This window comes from Amphiura filiformis, chromosome 20 (assembly GCF_039555335.1).
Source record: "Amphiura filiformis chromosome 20, Afil_fr2py, whole genome shotgun sequence".
Lineage (NCBI taxonomy): Eukaryota > Metazoa > Echinodermata > Ophiuroidea > Amphilepidida > Amphiuridae > Amphiura > Amphiura filiformis.
In genome coordinates this window covers 15,937,021-15,958,555 of record NC_092647.1, presented here as the reverse complement: position 1 = coordinate 15,958,555, position 21,535 = coordinate 15,937,021, and the positions used below count along the sequence as shown (strand labels likewise).

Genomic DNA, 21,535 nt, shown 5'->3' with positions numbered 1-21,535 from the left:
CCGAATTATGACTGCCGGAGTAACGCATTGGCGCTGGTAGTAAATTCCAATATTCTTTGCTTCACCTCACTTGTTCGGCTCAAAATTAAAAGGGGACATATCTGAGAGTAAATGCTAACATTTTATGGAAAAGAAATACTAATATAGAAATGTTACAATATGGCTTTAATGTATCTGCCCTTTGCCTTTTTACGGACCCTTAATATTAACAAACCTGTCCTACTGATCCAATACTAAAACAATTTTACCGGGATTAATGAATGCAAAGTGAACACAATTTTGCTATTCAAACACTAACATGGGTCAAATCAAATTAAGGACAATTATGTCCTAAAATTGGGCCAAGAAAGTTCATCATAATATGGGAGTAAATCCTGTACGTCATTGCTGCTGATCAAGGGGCTCTGTGTCTTCATTATACCATTATATTATGGTTCTCGGCGGCTGGCGGCCCTGAGCATTTCCCACTGAGTTAACACTTCTGCACACCACCAATAAATAGAAATATTCCCTTGGCATCCAAGATGGCCGCTCATGCCATGTACAGTATAGGTGAATTATTAAATATGAAGAATAATCATTTCAAATGATTTATTTGCCATATTATATGTTTTCCTTGCTAACCATATCCAAGATGGCCGTCTCAGCCATGTGTTATGGGCGCATATATGCACCGTGAGCAAGGAGTGGAATTCTTCTGTTGGTACATTTATACTCTGTGAGTGAAGGGGATAAATGATGGCAGGAAATCATTTGCCGAATAGACCACGATACTGACAAGACCTCTCTCAAGAGCACAAATGACCAGCTGTTAAAGTATGGATAGATTGGGGCAAAGTGGCCATTTTAAGACATCAACATTACTGATCGAAATGAATTGATTGACTAACCTGTCTTTTTACATATATATCCCATCTTTGTATCACAACTATCATCATTCCATTTTCCATTAGATGCAAAAACCTCTGTACAGTGCTCATTACCATTATAGTTATTCGGTTCACCTGTAAAGAGAATACCATATAAAATAAAGTATAAAGAGGTCCCGGGTGCATGAGGTCCCGGGTGCAATTCCCAGCAGGACCCCCCCCGTAAAATATCTCTGCTCTGCCAGATGATCCATGATAAAAGACCTTGTTACAGTCAGTTCCGATCAGGGTAACGCCCGGATTGTCGGCTACACTTGCCTGTCCTGTAAAAATACCCCGACTAGCTATCTACGGCGACACCCTTCACCAGGTTACTCATTTAGAGACAGATGTGGATGTACTGCATGGAGGATGTCAAGAACTCCAATGACCTAAATCCCCAATCATAGGCCGTTGTCTGGACCAGATCCTTTTTTATTCCTACTGATTTTTCTATATGGAAAGAATAGCAAATAAGCAGGGATTTGTAAACATGCTCAGATGTTACTGATATTTCAGTGCAATAGTATTACAATTTTAGCATAATAGTTGAAGTTGATCTGAGAAAGTTGTTTTTTTTCACCCTAACCCTAAGCACATACCTGGATTCCAGTTGAGATATCTAAATGGATCTCCACTACTCCATTGCCAGCCGCCTTCTACAGACAAATCATTAGCTCCAATCCACATGGTGGCCTCACTCAAGTACTTCAGTCGCGCTGCAAAGATACAAGACATGGTTTGCAACAGGTAGGCCCTAGCCAATGTTATTTCTCTCTCCAACTAAAAGAATGAGCGATGTTCATTTTCAAAAAGAATGCTCCAGTAAAAACACAAAAACGTTTTCAAAACATTTTAAATAAGTTATATTTTGGCTTTTGGTTTAGGTAAAAACGTTTTAATAACATTAAAACGTCGGGTTATATAAAGGTCATAATAACGTTTTAAAACGTTTTGTATGAAAACACACTACAAAAATATTTTTAAATGTTTTCAAAAAATGTTATTGTAAACTATTTTTGCAAACATTTTTGCCAAATCTATCAATCTATCTATTTTATCAAAACCTTTTAATAACATTTAAATGTCGGGTTACATAAAGGTCATGAAAACGTTTTTAAAACGTTATTGAAAATATTTTGGGCAAACATTTTTCGCAAAATATTTTTTCAACCCCAAAATAACATTCTGTTTAAAATGTTTTGTATCAAGTTAAAAGAATGTTTTTGGAATGTTATTAATACGTTTTTATACCCTTTATATAATCTGACAATTTAAACGTTTTCTGTAAAACATTTTTGTTTTGCTGAGCAGTAGATTATCAAAAATGTTTTTAAGGTTATGAAAACGTTTTATACTCTTAATATACCCTTTATATAACCGGACATTTAAACGTTTTCTGACAACCTTTTGCGAATGATGTCGAAAACGTTTTGTGTTTGCTGGGGCAGTGCTTCACTCAAAAAATGGCGTCGATGCTATTTGACATGCTCGAATGCATGATAAATGACCAAGACACTACTTGCATTCATTTTATTCTTGATGTGTAATAAATATGTCACCATATAATGGACCATTTTGACAAGGATAAAAAAATGATAAATTAAGGATGATGGCAAATTCATCTGACTTATCAAAAACTCACACATCAGTATGTTTATTAGACAGACAGAAGAGCTAGCAGCCATGCAGACAACATTTTGGGTCACTTGTAAATTACTTAACCTACATACATTTCACCTGACCCTATTCATTCCATTGACAAAATGATGATACCTTACATTTTGCTTATTCAGTAATAGGCTGGTACTTAAAAGCCATATTATAACATTTGCTGAGGAGGACGCCCTCACTGAATTTTTTAATTCATTTTTTACACAAATAAATTGTACTTTATTAAACCAATATAGCCTGCAAAAATCAAGACTCTAGGTGCTGTAGTTTTGTCAAAATCCGGATTCGGCGCTTTATTATTACGATGGAATTATTAGTCGAACGCATACACGATGTTCATAACACACAGTACGTACACGGCATGCGGGACGGTGATATACACAACAAAAGGTCGTACTATAACATGGCCGAAGGAGTGGCGACATGTGCGCTGGTAGTAAATTCCAATTTTCTTTGCTTTGCCGTAGTTGTTCGGCTCAAAAATAAAAGGGGATATATCTGACAGTAAAAGCTAACATTTTATGGCAAAGAAATGCTAATCTATTTTGTTTGAAAATGTTATAATATGGCTAGGAAAGCAAAGTAGTCAATAGTTTAGGAAAGTTAAGGCCAGAGACTAGAATACCAAAAATGTTTTCTGAATGTTTGCAACGTTTTATACCCTTTATATAACCCGACATTTAAAAGGTTAGGCCTACTGAACAATTTTAGTACATTCAAGCACCTACCATTAATATATGTCTGTTCTTCTACTCCTTGGATGCTGGCCAGGTTGCCTCCATCTTTGTTACAAACTTCCTCAGCATCAGGCCAACTCAAATAGTCTGTGTCACTAAATAGATAACAATTCTGTGTGGAAGGGTCCAACTCCCATCCAAGACCACAGCGAGGGTCAAAAACAGCTGAAAATTGAATATTCATAATAATCAACCTAGGTCAGGAGTCCATTTCACAATGTGTGTTTTATAGAATACCTACCAAGAAGACCTATATCAACCTATGTCATGAGTCCATTTCACAAAGACTTATAATTGAATATATGAATACAAAACCCACCCAAGTCCATACTGTGGCCAAATTGAGTTAAACATGGGAAATTGTTGCTATACATAGGCCTGTCATATGTATGAAAAACAAACAATTCAAATTTATCCTCTGTGTCTATTGAGCATGTGAAAAATAGCATGAAAGAACCAGCCAAGTCCATGATTTGAGTCTTGTAACACATTGATTGAAATCCAGTATGTTTAAAAGTCCGCTTGTAACACATTCATTGCTGGAGAGTGACTTTTGAAGAAAAAAATGGGTTTAATAAAGGAAAGTGTGCAGTGTGGTTTATATTACATGGCAGAATGCTTATCAACACTATACATACCTATGTGCTTTATTTTGTATTATCTTACTAGTGGTAATCTCATTCCAACATTGTTGTCTTTGTATATGATTCAAAAAACCACCCAAGTCCAGAATTTAAAATGAACCCCACGAAGTCCCTGAAATGCTAATCGTCATACTTAATACAGTTTTACCCACTCATTTGCAAGTAAAACTTACCATATTGACCAGGTAAATATAACTGAAGGAATTAAAATGATACACATGTTTTTCTTTCAAATCACTTCCCATGGACTTGGGTGGGTTTTGTATTCATGTATTCAATTCCTAAACTGGACTTGTATGTCTATCTGGATGGGCTACTGATGTCATCAACCAATGTGCTGACATTTTATACCAATGTACACTTTGCATTTTTATACCAATTGTCCAAGAAAATGTTACCATGTTTTATATCCAAGGCCCAGGCATGCCAGGGGGCACTCAACTTTCAATAAGTTAGGGGTATGCTGACGCACAGAGCGCCAATCTTTGGATACTGTAAATATTTTATCATATGTAATATTGATGTTTACCCCTTCAATGGCAAGAACGTGCCAATTATATTAAGGATGGTCTATAACAATAAGTATAAGCTATATATTAGTAACAGAGAAGCCAGTTTACGTATGCTGCAGAGCAAAGTATTTACTTACGTGTTGGTTCAGGGGTAGGTGCATCAGCTGAAATAAAGAAAAAAATATGTCAAAACAATTCTCTGGTTTACATTAAATGCAAGTATAACAATGCAAAACTATTTGTAGTGATTGTTTATTAAACCTGGCAATGTAAGTAAGAAATGATACAAATAATGCCTGCTGACCAACTGTGACAAGCCCCCGAACAGCTTCAAAAAATTCCTGGTGCCGCCACTGATGAGATGAACTTTGATCTAGCTTGAATATAGAAGTTGTATTAACTTGAAAAGAAAATGGCAGTCTGCATGAACCTAATAAAATTAGCACTTAATGTTTAATGTTACATATTTTTACTTATTTATTGATTGATTGATTTACTAAAGAATTAAGATTAAAGTAACTTACTTTAATTGATATAATTTGTCAAAAATATATACGTACTTAGATTGCAGAATCTGAATCTTCCTTCACTTCCCCATCCTGTTGAATATCCAACATATTGGACGTCGATTGGATCAGGGTCGGTGTAGGTCAAGAAAGCTGCTTGTGCTTCTTTGCCAATCTCCATCTTGCCCGTGTTAATGTTAAAAGTGATCCAGAACCCACGCCATTCATTTATGTTTAAGATGCTTGGTGTTGGTACATCGATTTCATTGGCACACTGAAATTATTGAATCAATTGTATATAAGGTGTAGTGTATCTATGGGTCAGCTAGCTTCAATTCATAAACACATACGCACATGACCATGGCACTGCTATACCAGGATCACCAAGTGTGACCAAATCCTGACACAATTTACTACTATAACACAAAAAAGATTGCAACTTTTTAAACAAAAGTAAGTTGGTAAGTAATCTGGTGTCACTTTACTACTTTGCATTCAAATGTACAGGAAGACCACCCGTTATGCCAAAGATCACTTCCTGGCTACAAGCTGTTATGGCAGCGCAGAGATAATACATGCATATTTATAAATGTAGTCAAAGCTAGCTGTAGGTCTTCATGGGGCTCCGGTGGTACTAAACTGAAATTTTGGTAAGGATGTTGGGATAAGAATTGATTTTCGAGCAAAATAGGGGCTTGATGAATTGAAATGGCAACATTTATGTCCAAATTTGAGCTAAAAGATCTACAATTGTCAGACTTTGAGGCTCAAAGAACTGGAGCATGATCCAAACGTAGGTGGTCTTAAGGAACTTCCGGAGCTTGAACATAGAAGCTTGACTGTCATACATACTCGTACCACATTTTAATGCATGTGAGTGCCCCCGTACTCCTTAGCTGACCAGCAAACACAAAACGTTTATAAAACGTTTAAATGTCAGGTTATATAAAACGTTTTCATAACATTAAAAACATTTTTTGATAATCTACTGCCCAGCAAACAAAAATGTTTCACAGAAAACGTTTAAATGTTGGGTTATATAAAGGGTATAAAAATGTTTTAATAACATTCCAAAAACATTTTTGAAACTTGATACAAAACATTCTAAACAAAATGTTATTTTGGGGTTGAAAAAATATTTTGCAAAAACGTTTGTCCAAAATATTTTTCATGACCCGACATGTAAATATTATTAAAACGTTTCGAAAAAACATTTTAAGAACATACATTTCTGTGTTTGCTGGGTGTAAATATTTTAACATAATGTAATTTAAGTGTTGACAAAACATTTGGCCAAAAATGTTTGCAAAAATAACATTTTGAAAACATTTTAAAAATGTTGTTGTGTGTTTTTCATACAAAACGTTTTAAAACGTTTTCATGACCTTTATATAACCCGACATTTAATATTATTAAACCGTTCTTACCAAAACCCTAAATATAACTTATTTAAAACGTGTTTAAAACATTTTTGTGTTTGCTGGGTGTATGGCTTTGCCAACTTTACCAATCTTGCCTGTTTAAAGGGATTGGCAAAGATGTTTCATATCATTTTGTCAGACTGCACCAACAGATGCTCAACAAATAGGCCGATTTGATCATAATATCTCATGTGCATATCATAAACATTGCGACCATCTGGAAGTGTCAATTGCTATCCAGTGTCGACAGCTAGCATATAGCATATTAATTATACATTATAACCATGGCTCTCGATTTTGACTGCCTTACTCAAATTGAAGTATACCTTTAATCCAATATGGCCGACTTCCCGGTATGGGCTCAGTAATTTTACCTGTTTACATCTACGGACAGCTGACAATGTATTTCCATATCCACCTATAACAATCTCATACATAGGGTCAGCATCACCTTCTATTGGTGATAGGCCTATATGTACATCATTATCAGCTTGCACTTCAAAATATATGTACTCCACTGACTTCTGGGCTGGATGGTAGCGATAGTAGTAATCTTCATCGGTATCACCCGATGTATACTCATCACAAGCTGGAAAGTAAAATAACATAAACAAGGCGTAATCTTTTGTATTCGCCGTAGAAGTAGTGATGCAACAGGATTAATTACCATAGCGATAGGTGTTAACAATTCTTGAATGTATTGCCCTGCACTACAAGTAGACTGCACTCATCACCTATCATGTGTGTGTATGTGAGCGATTATAGATTTGTAAGCGTTCTTTAACAAAGTCACAGTTCATTGAATTTACAACCATATGACAAAACAGGCGAAAATAGTAAATTTATGCACAAGATTTGCAATTTAAAGAGAATTGGCCATAGCTCATTAAAATGAGGCTAGTATAATTATGGACAATATAAGGAACACTTGAGGTTTGACTTTTAAAGTTACATTTTGGTCAAACATTTACCACATTCGCCTTGCTATAAATATTGAATTGTGTTATCTGTTGTTGACCTAATGAGAAAAAGTGTTTTAGTGGAAAGTGTTAGCTTTCGTTCGATATAAAAAAGATCTGATTGGATGAAGGGAACACTTGAGGTTTTGATAAACACCAGGGGCTATTTTAACGTGTCTCACCGTCACGTTCGTGCAATGAGATAAAATTGTTGATGAAGTAGAGTGCGTTTCAAAAATTAAAAATTGACATTTTACCTGAATGTGACCGTAAGAAATTGTCTACTATTAAAGTATATCTACACGGATTGTTAATTGTCACTGCATGAATATTTTATCTCGGCACGAACGTGACAGTGAGACACGTTAAAATAGCCCCTGATAAACACCAATCACAGATTTCTATTTTCCACTAGATCTCACACAGTTCTTCTGATGCTATGCACTCCACCGTGTAGTAAAACACAGTCTGCGTAGAGTATAGACTCGCTGTGCTTGGACATATCTGTGCGCTCGGTGTATCGAGGTGGAAACTGTGCGTAGATGCATTTATAAGAGAATCGTTTTTGTAGTCAAACCTTTTCATATGCACTAATCGTACAAATGAGAGTGAAACGTACAGGGACTATGCATGTGAAATTGCAAATAGAATTATGATCCAGTTCTTTATACCTATTCTTTGATAATCAATGGTGCGATGTCGAGGTACAGTGCAGGGCATTATATTCAAATATTGTTTTCATCCATTGCTATGGTAATTATTTCTGTTACATCACTACTTCTATAGCGAATAGCACCATTGTTTACATAGGTATGAGAATCAATTTACTTCCTCACGATACGCTACTGTGTGATTCGATAAACAGAAAAAATGGATATGCCACTATGTGATACACCTTTTCTGGCTTTTTTACCATTTTCTTACTATACGCCAATGTAATTAATTAATTAATTAAATTATTTACTTCATTTACAGCTTTAGGAATTGACGTAATGGAAAGAAAGATATTTATAACCTCTATACCAAAAACGACTATAAAAAGTCACTATGTGATACACCTGTCAAATTGCGTGAGACACAATAGTGCGTTTATGATATGATTGCAGCATGCAGCATAGATCGATAGCTTTAATGCTTCTTCAATACACCCTTATCTGTCTATGGTAGCCTGAATCAACAGTACCAGATCTCAGGGTGTAGCTTTCAGCAAATTCGAGACATAACAGTGTCCTTATGGGGTCTAAAATGAGCATTTATTGCGTTTCGACAGTATTTTTTGTGGGACATGAGAGCACCTCAGACCTATCGAATTGCATTCTGAATACGAAGCATGTGTTTCTGATATCAAATAATTTTAATTTTTGAAAATCACAATATAATACAAATTTTATGACAAATTATAAAAATTTGATATTTTTCAAATTTTGATATATAACAGTCCTCGAAGTAAATTATATAAATCTAATGACATATTCTTAAAGTGTATGTAGCAGGGAGGAAAAGCCGACGGTCAATTGAAAATTTTGACCTTTCATATTGAAGATATGGATTTTTTCCCAAAAGACCTAATTTTTTTGGTGTTTTGGGAAAAAATCCATATCTTCAATACGAAAGGTCAAAATTGTCAATTGATCGTCGGCTTTTCATCCCACCTACATACACTTTAAGTATAAATCATCAGATATATAAAGTTTACTTCAAGTACTGTTAAATATCAAAAATTGCCATAAAATGTGTATTAAATTGCGAATTTCAAAAATCAAAATTATTTGATATCAGAATGACATTCTTCGTATTCAGAATGCAATTCGATATGTCTGATGTGCTCTAATGTCCCACAATAAATACTGTCCAAACGTTCACTACCCCAGCCCTTAATGTTGATCAACTCACTCACCTTTGGGTAGTTTACACATGTAGTAGGATGTATAATCACATGGCAAATCATTCCACAGTCCAGCCTGGGTTTCCCCATTCCTCATATGTGTGCAATCTTCCCCTGCATCGCCCCAGTTGTCTGGTTGTCCTGGGGCCCAGTTGGTAAAGTCAACCTTTGAAATCAATGTAAAATAATAATATTAAATGAGTAAATGAAATCCCTGGCAAATTCATTACCTTCCTAATTCCTATCACTTATCTGGTTGCTTTGCAGGCACATACCAGCCCAAATACAAATTTATATAAAATGCAAACCCTGCTACTTGAGGATGACATTACCATAATACATTTCAGATGCATAAATTAAAATACAGCAGTCTGTGTGAAGTCAAGGCGATAGACTTGGTTTGGTAATCTATTGCCAGGCATCCTGACAGGATGGTTGAGACATCATATGGATAAAGCTTCTGTTATAGCAGTGCACAAGTCTCCACATTTCTCATCTTATTTCTCGTGTTATGATGCCATCATAACATAATATTTAAATAATTACATAATAGCACCATAATAAATAATATTATGTCATTATAAATTAATGTAACAGCAACAAATCCATAGAGTAACTTACCGGAGTTCCATCCTCCCATTCAAATTGTCCCTCATCTGTGATGTCATGGAAACCAATCCATATCCAATCATTCACTGTATTCACACGCACTGAAAAGAAGCAGAAGAAAATATTCAAATCGACCTCTGTTGGTCTATGATGTTTCACATTTAGAGGAGTACATTATTTTATTGCATGGGAGTGGCCTTAATTTTTCATGATCTTCATCTTTGTATCCTTTCCATTCAAATTGAATGGGCCATCATGGTCATACCGAGTACATTATGATCATTACAGGGACATGCCAATATGTGTCTCATTTTTATGCCTCTGGTATAACAATGGTCTCCTTTTCAATTGTGGTATAAAAATGGGTCACTTTTTGAAAAGTTTCGAAAACAATACCCTAACATGCCTAATGTCACTTACTTGGAGCCTAAATTTTATTTTGTTTTTAATTTTGTAGAAATTTCACAAAATTGTATTGCATTTGGCCAAAATTCTGAGGTAATCTGGGTCTTGGGTAAAGAAATCAATCAAATTGTCTTGGAAAAATAGGTATTAATATGGGTTCTCTTTTAGATTCTTGGAAGAATATCCCTACCAAAGTCAAACTTAAGTACCCTCCCTGAGATTATCATCAGAAGTTTGCCTCAACATGCAGTGACCATTTCAACACACACACAAACTTACTTGAGTGATATGACTGCTCCTCAGCGCTATGTATGCTCGTCAGTTTAGCCCCAAAAGCTTCACAGCTTGTACGAGCATTGTCATATGTCTTCTTGGTTTGTTCTAGGTAGTAGCAATTTTCATCAAACAAACTCCAGCCAGGAGGGCAATCACCAAGAGCTATAGGGTGAAAAATGAAGCAACTTGTGATCGGAGAATAAATATTGTATAAGAGCAAACTAGAGCACAAAAATTAATTTGAAACAAAGCATGTATGAAATATATGAACCATAAAGTCAAAGGTAGTGGAGCTTTGTAATATAGCACTTAAAAGTTAAATTGTCTGTGTTTCAGATCTACAGAAGGTGGAGTGTGCTGTGGCCACAAACTCCTCTGGTCTGCATCCCCACTTAAAAACTGCTCCATGTGGCCTGTAGTTGTTGTCGTTGATATTGCTATTGTTGTTTTTTTATTCAAAAACGTACGTCCCCAAACGAAAACATATTACAGAAACATCGTCACAGATATTTTTTAAAGATCAGCTGAAAACATCTTATCTTGATGTTATGGTTCTGTTATAAAACCAATCCTTTAATCCATGCTTTCACTGTAAAAATCCCGGCCCCTAACTCAACACAAAAGTTGGTAGCCATGAGAGTTACCAAATAGCGCAGAAAAGGGGTAATTTTTTTACCAGTAGTGAGGACTGCGAAATTGGTAAAATAGGAGGTATTTAATGTGCACTGCCCACGAAATTTAACCGTGAAATCAGCAAAATAAGGGGTATTTAATGTGCACTCTCCGCAAAATTTTGATAAAAGGGGTACTTGGGAAAATCCAGTAATTTTATGTCAATATTTAGTGTTATTGAAAAGGGGCTCTGGAAATTCTAGTCATTGAAAACCACAAAAACGGGGTTTTTATTGGCCAAATTTTGTCCTCAGTTTTGCATGAAAAAGGGGGTAAATTTGATGAAACATCATTGCAAAGGGGGTCTTTGAAAGATTTGGTAACTCTCATGGTTACCAACTTTTGTGTTGAGTTGGGGCCAGGGAAAAATTGATCTGGATATCTTTTAAGATTAAATGATGTTGTACTTACGCACATTGGGTGGAACTGGCTTCACAGGTTGACCTAAAAAGACAATAAAAGAAAGAGAAACAAAATACTAATTATTAAGAATTATTCGTATTATTAACTGGTGAATAGCAGCGAGCGTTTTCCTTGAATTTTCCTTTCCTTTGCAAGCAAATAAAAACTCACTCCATTCTAACAGAGTATATAGACAAGAAAGCATAAAAAATTGATAACACCATCACAACCAGTGATTGATACCATTCTCCTAGATTGGGTCAATTACAGAGCAGCAAGATAGAGGAGAATTATCATTTACTACTCTACTCTTCTTGAAACTGACTGCTAGTTTGAAAAAATCTTTATGAAACAAAACAGTAACAAAGGAATAATAATAATAATAAAGAAGGGCTTTGTAAAACGCTATTACTGACAGGATGCAAGACGCCATGAAAAGAAAGAAACAAAGCAGGAAACAGGGGATAACAAGAAACCCCAGAGACTAGATATTGGAGAAGAGGTGGGTTTTAAGGAAAATTGGTGGTATTGACATTCTTGATGGCGATAAAGTTAATTTCAAAGGTAGGGGCAGCATTAGAGAAGGCCCTGTCACCATCATGCTTGCGAGTTCAAGCAATTGCAAGGGAGTTTCAAGCACTACTTACCCACAGGAACCTGGCAAACAAAAGCCTGAAGACCAAAGCAATTATCAGTGCTCCATTGACCAGATTCCGTGCCTGATAAGGAGAAACCACAACAATACCATTTATTAATATTTCTAATCTGTCAAAGTTTAAGATTTAGTGCTTGTTGTCACTTTGTCTTCTTTGATTTTCTAGTGGGTACTTATATTTCAACAATTGTATCAGCCGATAGTTCTTCAATGGTGATTACTTTCACATACATGTAGGAAAACTGAAAACTAAAAAAAAAAGATCTCACATATTACTGGTAGTAATTCCATCTTTGCTTGAGTGCAATTATGCAACATTTATACTCTGCATATTGGCTATGTGGTCTAAGAGAAAAGGGGTGGGGTATGAACGTTTGGACAGTATTTATTGTGGGACATTAGAGCACATTAGACATATCGAATTGCATTCTGAATACGAAGAATGTCCTTCTGATATCAAATAATTTAGATTTGTTGAAATTCGCAATGTAATACACATTTTATGGCAAATTGATATTTTTAACAGTACTCGTAAACTTTATAAATCTGATGATTTATACTTAAAGTGTATGTAGGTGGGATGAAAAGCCGACGATCAACTGAAAATTTTGACCTTTCGTATTGAAGATATGGATTTCTTTCGCAAAACACAAAAACAAAATTAGTTCTTTTTGGGAAAAAATCCATATCTTTAATATGAAAGGTCAAAATTTTCAATTGATCGTCGGCTTTTCCTCCCAGCTTACATACACTTTAAGAATATATCATTATAAAATTTACTTCGTGGACTGTTATATATCAAAAATGTGAAAAATATCAAATTTTAATAATTTTTCATAAAATTTGTATTATATCGTGAATTTCAAGAAATGAAAATTATTTGATATCAGAAAGACATTCTTCGTATTCAGAATGGAATTCGATATGTCTGATGTGTTCATATGTCCCACAAAAAATACTGTTGAAACGCTCAAACGCTCATTCCAGATCCCTTAAGAGGTTTCTTGCCTGTAAATATAGTTCCACAATCAGGAGAGCCAGCGATATCTGATGGTTGGTTGGTGTTCCAGTTGGTATAGCTCACAGATGAACCATCACTCCAAGCAAATATACCATCAGTAGCAACATCTGAGGAATATACATAAATACAGTAATTAATTGACTGATTCATCAACTGATGTAATGAATGGCTGATTGATTAACTGACTGAGTGATCAACTTATTGAACTTTCCGTCGTTTTATCTTTTCAGTTTCTGTTTCCGTAACCGTAATAGTTTTTGTAAGTCATTGTTATTCTGAAGTGGTAGTCTCCCAGGTGTGGCCAATCTTTTATTCTAGCCTTTTGTTAGTTACTGAAAATTTGAAGCTCATGAATTTCAGTTTTCGTTTTGGTAAGTTATATAGATTTTTTACATAAAACCTTGAGATGTGCGGTTGGGTGCTAATCTAGACAAAAGAAGAGTCTAAATTTTACGGTCCTAAATTCGCGGTAAATTGTACAGCTTCAATTGACTTGTGTTTGGTGTATATGCACTTACGCCTAGACGTAAGTGGCTCGTAAAAATTGTCTTGCATTGAAATATATACTAACCATTTGCCAAGTTATAAGCAAAAGTTTTTCATATTGGCGATGAAACGAGCGTCTAAAATAGTCAAATATCTCCCAATGAGGCGCGTACAAGTGGTGATTTGGTAATCATGTTTTATATTGAAATACAACAAAAGAATTGCATTGGAGTAAAGATAATGTATTCTATTCATTCGTATCACTGGCAAGCTAATCTGATAATTGGTTGGGTCTATATGCAAGGCTCGGGTTTATTTTAAATGTTTATTTTTGCAGAGTTTATTTTCAGTCATGGATCATACTGATAAATTTCACAAGGGACGGAGAGGGAGGGAGGGAGGGAGGGAGAGAGGGAAATAATTGAGACTGAACAAGTGAGAGTGGGAGGGGTGAGGAAGAAAGAGAGGAGAGGGAGAGACTGTAAGACTAGAAAGAGAAGAACTCGAGAGGAGAGAGTGGGGACTGGGGAGGGAGGTGGGAGACTGATCAGGGGGGGGGGGCAAAAAAACAAAAAAGATAAAAAGACCCTTTGTCAACTTATTGATTGATCAACTGATCGATTAATCAACTGGTTGATTGATCAACTGATCATTTACTCGTCACTCTTCTAGCATACCAGCATATGACGATTTTGTTATTAGTTATTTGATATTACGAATCTCTGATGACACCTAATCTACAATCAGATGAAGTTTTGAGAAATAAATTGCAATTCATTAAAGAGATATTGGGCTAATTAATTTGACGTATGAACACTTTTTTTTGTTAAACACTTATGTTCTGGATAATAATAAGGCCGCCACATTGTTTCTGTTCTGACATACTGGCATATGACTGCTGTATGACAAATTTAAACTTTATTGCCATTTTGACATACCGGCATATGACACATATTGTACAATAAGAGTATAGTGTTTTTTGATATTCTGATATACTGGCATACAGTATATAAGATTACTATAAATTGGCAAGGGGGGGGGGGTAATGTTATTATCACGTTTAAATTAAATTTGAAATATTGTATAACTGTGTCCTGGAAGTTATAATTATGATGAATTCCACTTTTTTCACCGTGTCTGAGAAAGGTATTATAGTTATAAAGTTGATTTTTTTTCGAAACGGCAAGTTTTTAAAATGTGCCAGTATGGAAGAACAACGATGTCATGATTGATCAGCTGATTGATCAACTGATTGAACAACTGTTTAATCAACTGATTGATCAATTGATTGATCAACTGATTGAACAACTGATTAATCAATTGATTGATCAATTGATCGATCAACTGATTGATCAACTGATTGATTGACTGATTGATTGATTGACTGATTGATTAAATTGATTGCTTGATAATTTGATATGGATAGTATAGCTCATAAACCAATCTCATGATTGAGTGATTCATTGATTAACAGATTGATCGATACCTTACCTGACATTCCAATCCATATATCAGTGATACCAACATTTTCCAGTTCTTCAAATAAGCTGACAACATAGTTATTCTCAATAGCACTGCAATTAATTAATTAGCATAGATCAAAACAAATTACTTTGATTTGAAAAATAAACGCATTTAAGTCTGAACTTCACCGAAGTAATCACAGAACGAAATAAATAAAATGAAAAATCATGGTTGATTTGGGAAAAAAATATCATGTAAATTCATACAGCTTTTAATAGATTGTATGCGACCACAAACACAGTTGTGCCGTCTACCCAGCAAACACACAAACGTTTTAAAAACGTTTAAAATATGTTATATTTTGGCTTTTGGTTTAGGTAAAAACGTTTTAATAACATTAAAATGTCGGGTTATATAAAGGTAATGATAACGTTTTAAAACGTTTTGTATGAAAACACTACAACAATATTTTTTAATGTTTTCACAAAATGTTATTGTAAACTATTTTTACAAACATTTTTGCAAAATATTATGTCAATACTTAAATAACATGTTAAAATGTTTGAACCCAGCAAACACAGAAATGTTCTTAAAATGGTTTTTTTTCCAAAACCTTTTAATAACATTTAAATGTCGGGTTATACAAAGGTCATGAAAACGTTTCTAAAACGTTATTGAAAATATTTTGGGCAAACATTTTTCGCAAAATATTTTTCAACCCCAAAATAACATTCTGTTTAGAATGTTTTGTATCAAGTTTTCAAGAATGTTTTTGGAATGTTATTAAAACGTTTTCATACCCTTTATATAATCCGACATTTAAACGTTGTCTGTAAAACATTTTTGTTTGCTGAGCAGTAGATTATCAAAATATGTTTTTAAGGTTATGAAAACGTTTTATACTCTTAATATACCCTTTATATAACCCGACATTTAAACGTTTTCTGACAACCTTTTATAACCTTTTGCGAATGATGTCGAAAACGTTTTGTGTTTGCTGGGTTGTATCCGACCACAAACACAGTTGTGCTGTCTAATCGACCTTTCACCCAAAACACCATAGGCCTGGGTCCTATTATATAATTACTTATGTCAATGCAGATGAGCAATTGGTGACACTATGCTATTTTACTTGTGAGACCAGGGGCATTGAGAAGGTATATTATCTTAGACCGGAAATTTACCCTTTAAAGACCATTGACAAGAAATATGTGAACAGAACATCCCATAGATATTGGCTAATGTCACTTCATGTGTGCGTGCAAGTGGTGTCATTTAACTATGTTATTTGTGGCAGAAGAGGCATATTGAAGGTATTTCATCTCATACCGGAAGTCCGGCAGGGGAGATGGGGAGATGGCGCATAAATTAAAACGTTTTGAATAAACGTTAGCAACTCATAAATTTTTATGTTTGCTGGGCACCCAGCAAACATAAAAATATTCATAAAATGTTATAACCGTTGTGGTTATGATCAAAACGTTTAAAATAACATTTATATTTTGGGTTATAGAAAGGTCATGAAAATATTTCTAAAGCATTTTATATAAACAAAAATCACTGCAACAACATTTTAAAAATGTTGTCTAAATGTTATTGTAAAACATTGTTTGGGAAACATTTATGCAGAATATTTTGTCAACTCTAGTAACATAATGTCAAAATGTTTTTTCAGAAATGTTTTCTGAATGTTATCAAAACGTTTTATACCCTTTGTATAAACCAACATTTAAACGTTTTCTGCAAACGTTATTTGTGGCAGAAAGTGTATTTTGAATGTTGTTTTTTTTGTCTCGGAACGGAAGCGAACAATTTAAGGCAGCTGTGTACTCTAGACATTGTTTCTTTCGCAAAATTGAGTTTTTTGATATGTTTCATACTGCAGTTACTGTCCGTTTTCCTATACACAATACACAGTGCTCTTTCCCATTGACGCGTGACCTTTACAAATAGCCCTACGTTAACAGTATGGGGATATGACTAGTTAACGTCGCTGTGTGAAAAATAACCGGCCAATATTAAGATTACTTTTCTAAAGTTCTAGAAAATATAGTTTTTAACATGTCCTAAATTTTAGCTAATTTAGATGTTTGGAAATATTCGTACTTTGGTGTTTTAGTTAATGTTATAGGTAATAGTACATTGCCTAGTTAACGTCGCTGTGTGAAAAATAACCGGCCAATATTAAAAGTACTTTTCTAAAATTCTAGACAATATAGTTTTGTAACATGTCCTAAATTTTTAGCTAATTTAGGTGTTTGGAGAGGGTCGTACCTTTGTGTTTTAGGAAGGACATGTAAACGACAGATAACACCAAAAATATGAAGAAATTATTTCCAAACCGTGTTAAGTCAAAAATCATTATGTTGCTCATTTTCAAGAATGCTGGTTTACAAAAAGCACGCCATTGTCTGATTTCGTGAACAAAGCCACACATAACATTGTTTCCTTTCGTTTCCTTTATAATCGGTTACCCAACTGAAGCTATGAATACGAGCTTTAGTGCGATATCGCACATGAAAAACAGTCACTTGTGCTCAACCAGAGAAGATCCGATTTAATCAGTTGAGCTGTTTCAATGAGTGTTATCTTGGTTTAATAGCTTTTAATGGGGTTAAGTCCTGCAAAGGTCGAGATGAATTCTACTGTAGACATGACTGCATCATGTGTACTTTGTTATGGTTTTTTTTATAAATACAAGGAATGAAAATCCAGATTTGCAAACTCCAACTGCAATATTTTAAGGATTTTATTTCACTATTCCACTCGTGTTTGAAATTGAAAAGGAAAGAAAATCTTTGTTGTACCAGCAGGATACACGCACGCAACAACGCATCGCGTTGCGTATCGCGCAATTTGTTAACGCACAAATACGCTACGCATACGCGACGCTTATCTGCATGCGCGGCGCATCTTATGGAAACACCACGGAAGCACAAAACCTAGTGGTCAAATGGTTCCGTTTTAGCTGATAAAATGTGGGGTTTTTCAAGTTCTTTCCCCCGATTTAAATATCAAGTTATGAATGGATTTCGCTCAAACTTCTCAAGGGGCCGTGGATTTACCCGATGTTCATTTTCTCGGTAAAATTACGATTTAGGTACACGATAACTCAATAAATACAGCATCTATAGGTCAGCAAATATGATCATCGTAAAAAGGATGATCGACTCAAGAAACGGTTTTCTCATTTTTTTAAATATTTTGGTCTATTTCCGATTTTAGGCATCATTTTGTGCAAATAGGCGTTTGTGAATTTTAAAACGTTCAATTTGATGCCTTATATGGTCAATATCTCAAAAAATATGGCCAATATCAAAAAAAAAAAAAAAAACGTTTTTGGAATGGAGCCTCAAGATTGAGCTAAAAACAAAATAAAATATTTTGGAAAGAGTGTTTCTTTGTTATGATGTACCTAACAAATATTGCCAAAAACTCACTTTTTTGTGATTTTCTTCATAATTGTTGTTTTTACCCCAAATCTGTATTTATATTAAGATTTATTGATGTCTTGCCTTCATTACAAATGTATACTTTTATATGTCTTGAGCGAATAATTACAAAGTTATTGCACTTTTACTACATGCATGTCTGAGAGTACACAGCCTCCTTAACCTTTGATCCTAAATAATATATGTGAACACCTTATTGTCATATGAAATATGTGGCAGAAGAGGCATGCAAATTGGCTGCTACTGTAGATTAGGGAGGTATTGGACAGTTCGCGTCAATGTCAAATCGACGTCCAATCAATGTTGTATCAAGGTCCAAATTTTCAACCTAATCTATACTAATAAAATAATGAGCTCTGTCTGTCTGTCTATCCGGCTATGCGTTTCGCTGCGCTTCGACGCATCGTTCCGATATTTCGGATATAGATAGGTATCGGGCATTCCACGTTTATGGGGTGGTTTGAAAGGTCATCGGAGGTCAAGGTCAAAGGTCAAATTTTAAACTTTATCCGATCGGGCCCAAATTTGGTGGGTGGAATCCTTGATACAAGAAGAATATAATGCGCGAAATAAAATCGAGGTCAACCGAGGTCAAAGGTCATTACGTAGGGGGTCAAATTTCAAACTTTGTCCGATCGGGCTCAAATTTGGTGGGTGGAATCCTTGATACGCGGGGAATATATGCCCGAAATAAAATATTGTCAAGCGAGGTCAAAGGTCATTACGGAGGGGTCAAATTTCAAACTTTGTCCGATCGGGCTCAAACTTGGTGGGTGGAGTCCTTGATATGAGGGGAACACGTAAAACTATAATCGAGGTCATCCGAGGTCAAAGGTCATCCAGGAGCTACATTTTAAACTTCATCTGATTTGGCTTAAACTTGGTGAAAGTAATTTTCCATATCACAGGAGCACTATCACGGCTACAGGTGCTCTTTCAGCTACAGGTACACTAGTATCATATTGACCAAGTCTGCATATCCACCATACTTTATGAACAGATATCAACTTCACGTTGGAACGAAAGTGAAAATAGGTCAGCGTTGAGTTGACGATGGGCGTATTTCTTATGTAGTTAGTTTGTAAGCTAGACTCTCTCTGTCAGGAGGGAACAACACTCGCTTAAGTTTTTGCATTCGCTTGCTAAGTCAAAGCATACCAACATGTTGCTCGACCTCCTAGTAGAAGTGAAGTCCATGTAGGTGAGAAATGCAGTTCATATCTTTAAATTACATGCATATACTAGCAGATTTGCCAAAAGCCCCATTCCCTACAACATTAATCTACTGAATAAGCTGGGATGGGCTGAACGCTGAATATAATATCAGACAACTACTCTGCACTCCACATCAAAGTCTTTAGGTAAATCTAATAGTTAAGCCTATGTGTTTTATCGAAAAGTGTTGTAATAAAAACTAAAAAGATGAATAATGAATAAATGAATGCAAACCTTAAAATGGTAACCAAGAAAGACCCTTGTGTTTCACAGTAATGTTTGGAGTCAGTCCATGTGTATTTATTCATTGTGTTGACTTGGTAACAGTTGCCACGGAAAATTCTCCAGCCAGTTGGACATACTCCTGTAAAACAATAACAATCATTATAGTAAGACTATATATTAGTAGAAAATGTACACAAATAATGTTATTAGGTCAAGGGGTGATATTGTAATTTCGTAAATGATGTGTAGAACTAAATGTTTAGCAAATTGATTTATGTTGCTTGTTTCAAAATAAAGTTATGAATAAAACCACGTTCACCATAAGGAAGTTGGCATAATCTATGCGAGATAAGACAAGATAATGTGATGTGATCAAGCAAAATCAGTCGGAGCTCGGAAATATTAAATTTTCAGTTCTTTATATGATTGTAACAAGCATTTACAAAGCTGGATTTTGCAGAAAAAATCCATATCTTCAATATGAAAGGTCAAAATTTTCAATTGACCGTCGGCTTTTCCTCCCTGCTACATACACTTTAAGAATATAACATTAGATTTATATAATTTACTTCGAGGACTGTTATATATCAAAAAATTGAAAAATATCAAATTTTTATAATTTGTCATAAAATTTGTATTATATTGTGATTTTCAAAAATGAAAATTATTTGATATCAGAAAGACATGCTTCGTATTCAGAATGCAATTCGATAGGTCTGAGGTGCTCTCATGTCCCACAAAAAATACTGTCGAAACGCAATAAACGCTCATTTTAGATCCCTTAAATTCAACATTGAGTACAAAATTGCTGAGAAAAATGGCAATCTTGGCAAACACTTTAAAAAGTTTTTCTTTCGACATTGATAAAATTTGATTGCTTTTTTTTTCAAGTAACTTTTATATTATGTATTTATCATGGCTAGATTGTTTAAGTGTGTGAGTACAATATGAATCCTTTTTTCTTGTTTGTCTTCTGTCCTTTTGTATGTTTTGTGTGAGTGAGAGTGATCGTAGACTATGCCATAGTCGAATTTTATTAAAATATGTTATTATTAGTCATGATGAACCCATTTCGTTGAACTCAAAATTATACTGATGTTTATTAAAATTAAAGTATTCAATAGTAAAATGGTCATAAAGAGTTAAAATATCAGATGATTAGTGACAATAAAAGTAATTGAATGCAACATTATCTTGCATAATTATAATGGCTCACTTTAATACTGAACAATTCTGATTTTGGAATCTACCAGTTTATTGATAGCGAACCCCGAAAATTCGACTATGGACTTTGAATTGTAAGCAGAACTTTACCCCCTGGACTTTGCTCTCTAAAACACACTGTCAAGCATACCTGTTTATCAGTCCATTAACCACAAGTACTAAGCATGGACGCGCTGGATGTTT

General features: G+C 34.8%; 1 protein-coding gene across 1 annotated transcript in view; it reads right to left on the bottom strand.

Annotated features, from left to right (window-relative positions):
- Nucleotides 1-21,535, bottom strand: part of LOC140142151 (macrophage mannose receptor 1-like) — a 42,468-nt gene that overhangs the window by 4,471 nt on the left and 16,462 nt on the right. Inside the window, exons 5-18 of the mRNA XM_072164117.1 lie at nt 20,162-20,267; nt 15,264-15,346; nt 13,274-13,393; nt 12,258-12,329; nt 11,620-11,652; nt 10,540-10,698; nt 9,868-9,956; nt 9,259-9,412; nt 6,777-6,991; nt 5,036-5,255; nt 4,613-4,639; nt 3,311-3,484; nt 1,511-1,627; nt 891-1,004 (exon numbers count right to left, since the gene is read on the bottom strand). Of these exons, the coding sequence (XP_072020218.1) occupies nt 891-1,004; nt 1,511-1,627; nt 3,311-3,484; nt 4,613-4,639; nt 5,036-5,255; nt 6,777-6,991; nt 9,259-9,412; nt 9,868-9,956; nt 10,540-10,698; nt 11,620-11,652; nt 12,258-12,329; nt 13,274-13,393; nt 15,264-15,346; nt 20,162-20,267 (1,683 nt within the window). The remainder of the gene's footprint in view (nt 1-890; nt 1,005-1,510; nt 1,628-3,310; nt 3,485-4,612; nt 4,640-5,035; nt 5,256-6,776; nt 6,992-9,258; nt 9,413-9,867; nt 9,957-10,539; nt 10,699-11,619; nt 11,653-12,257; nt 12,330-13,273; nt 13,394-15,263; nt 15,347-20,161; nt 20,268-21,535) is intronic.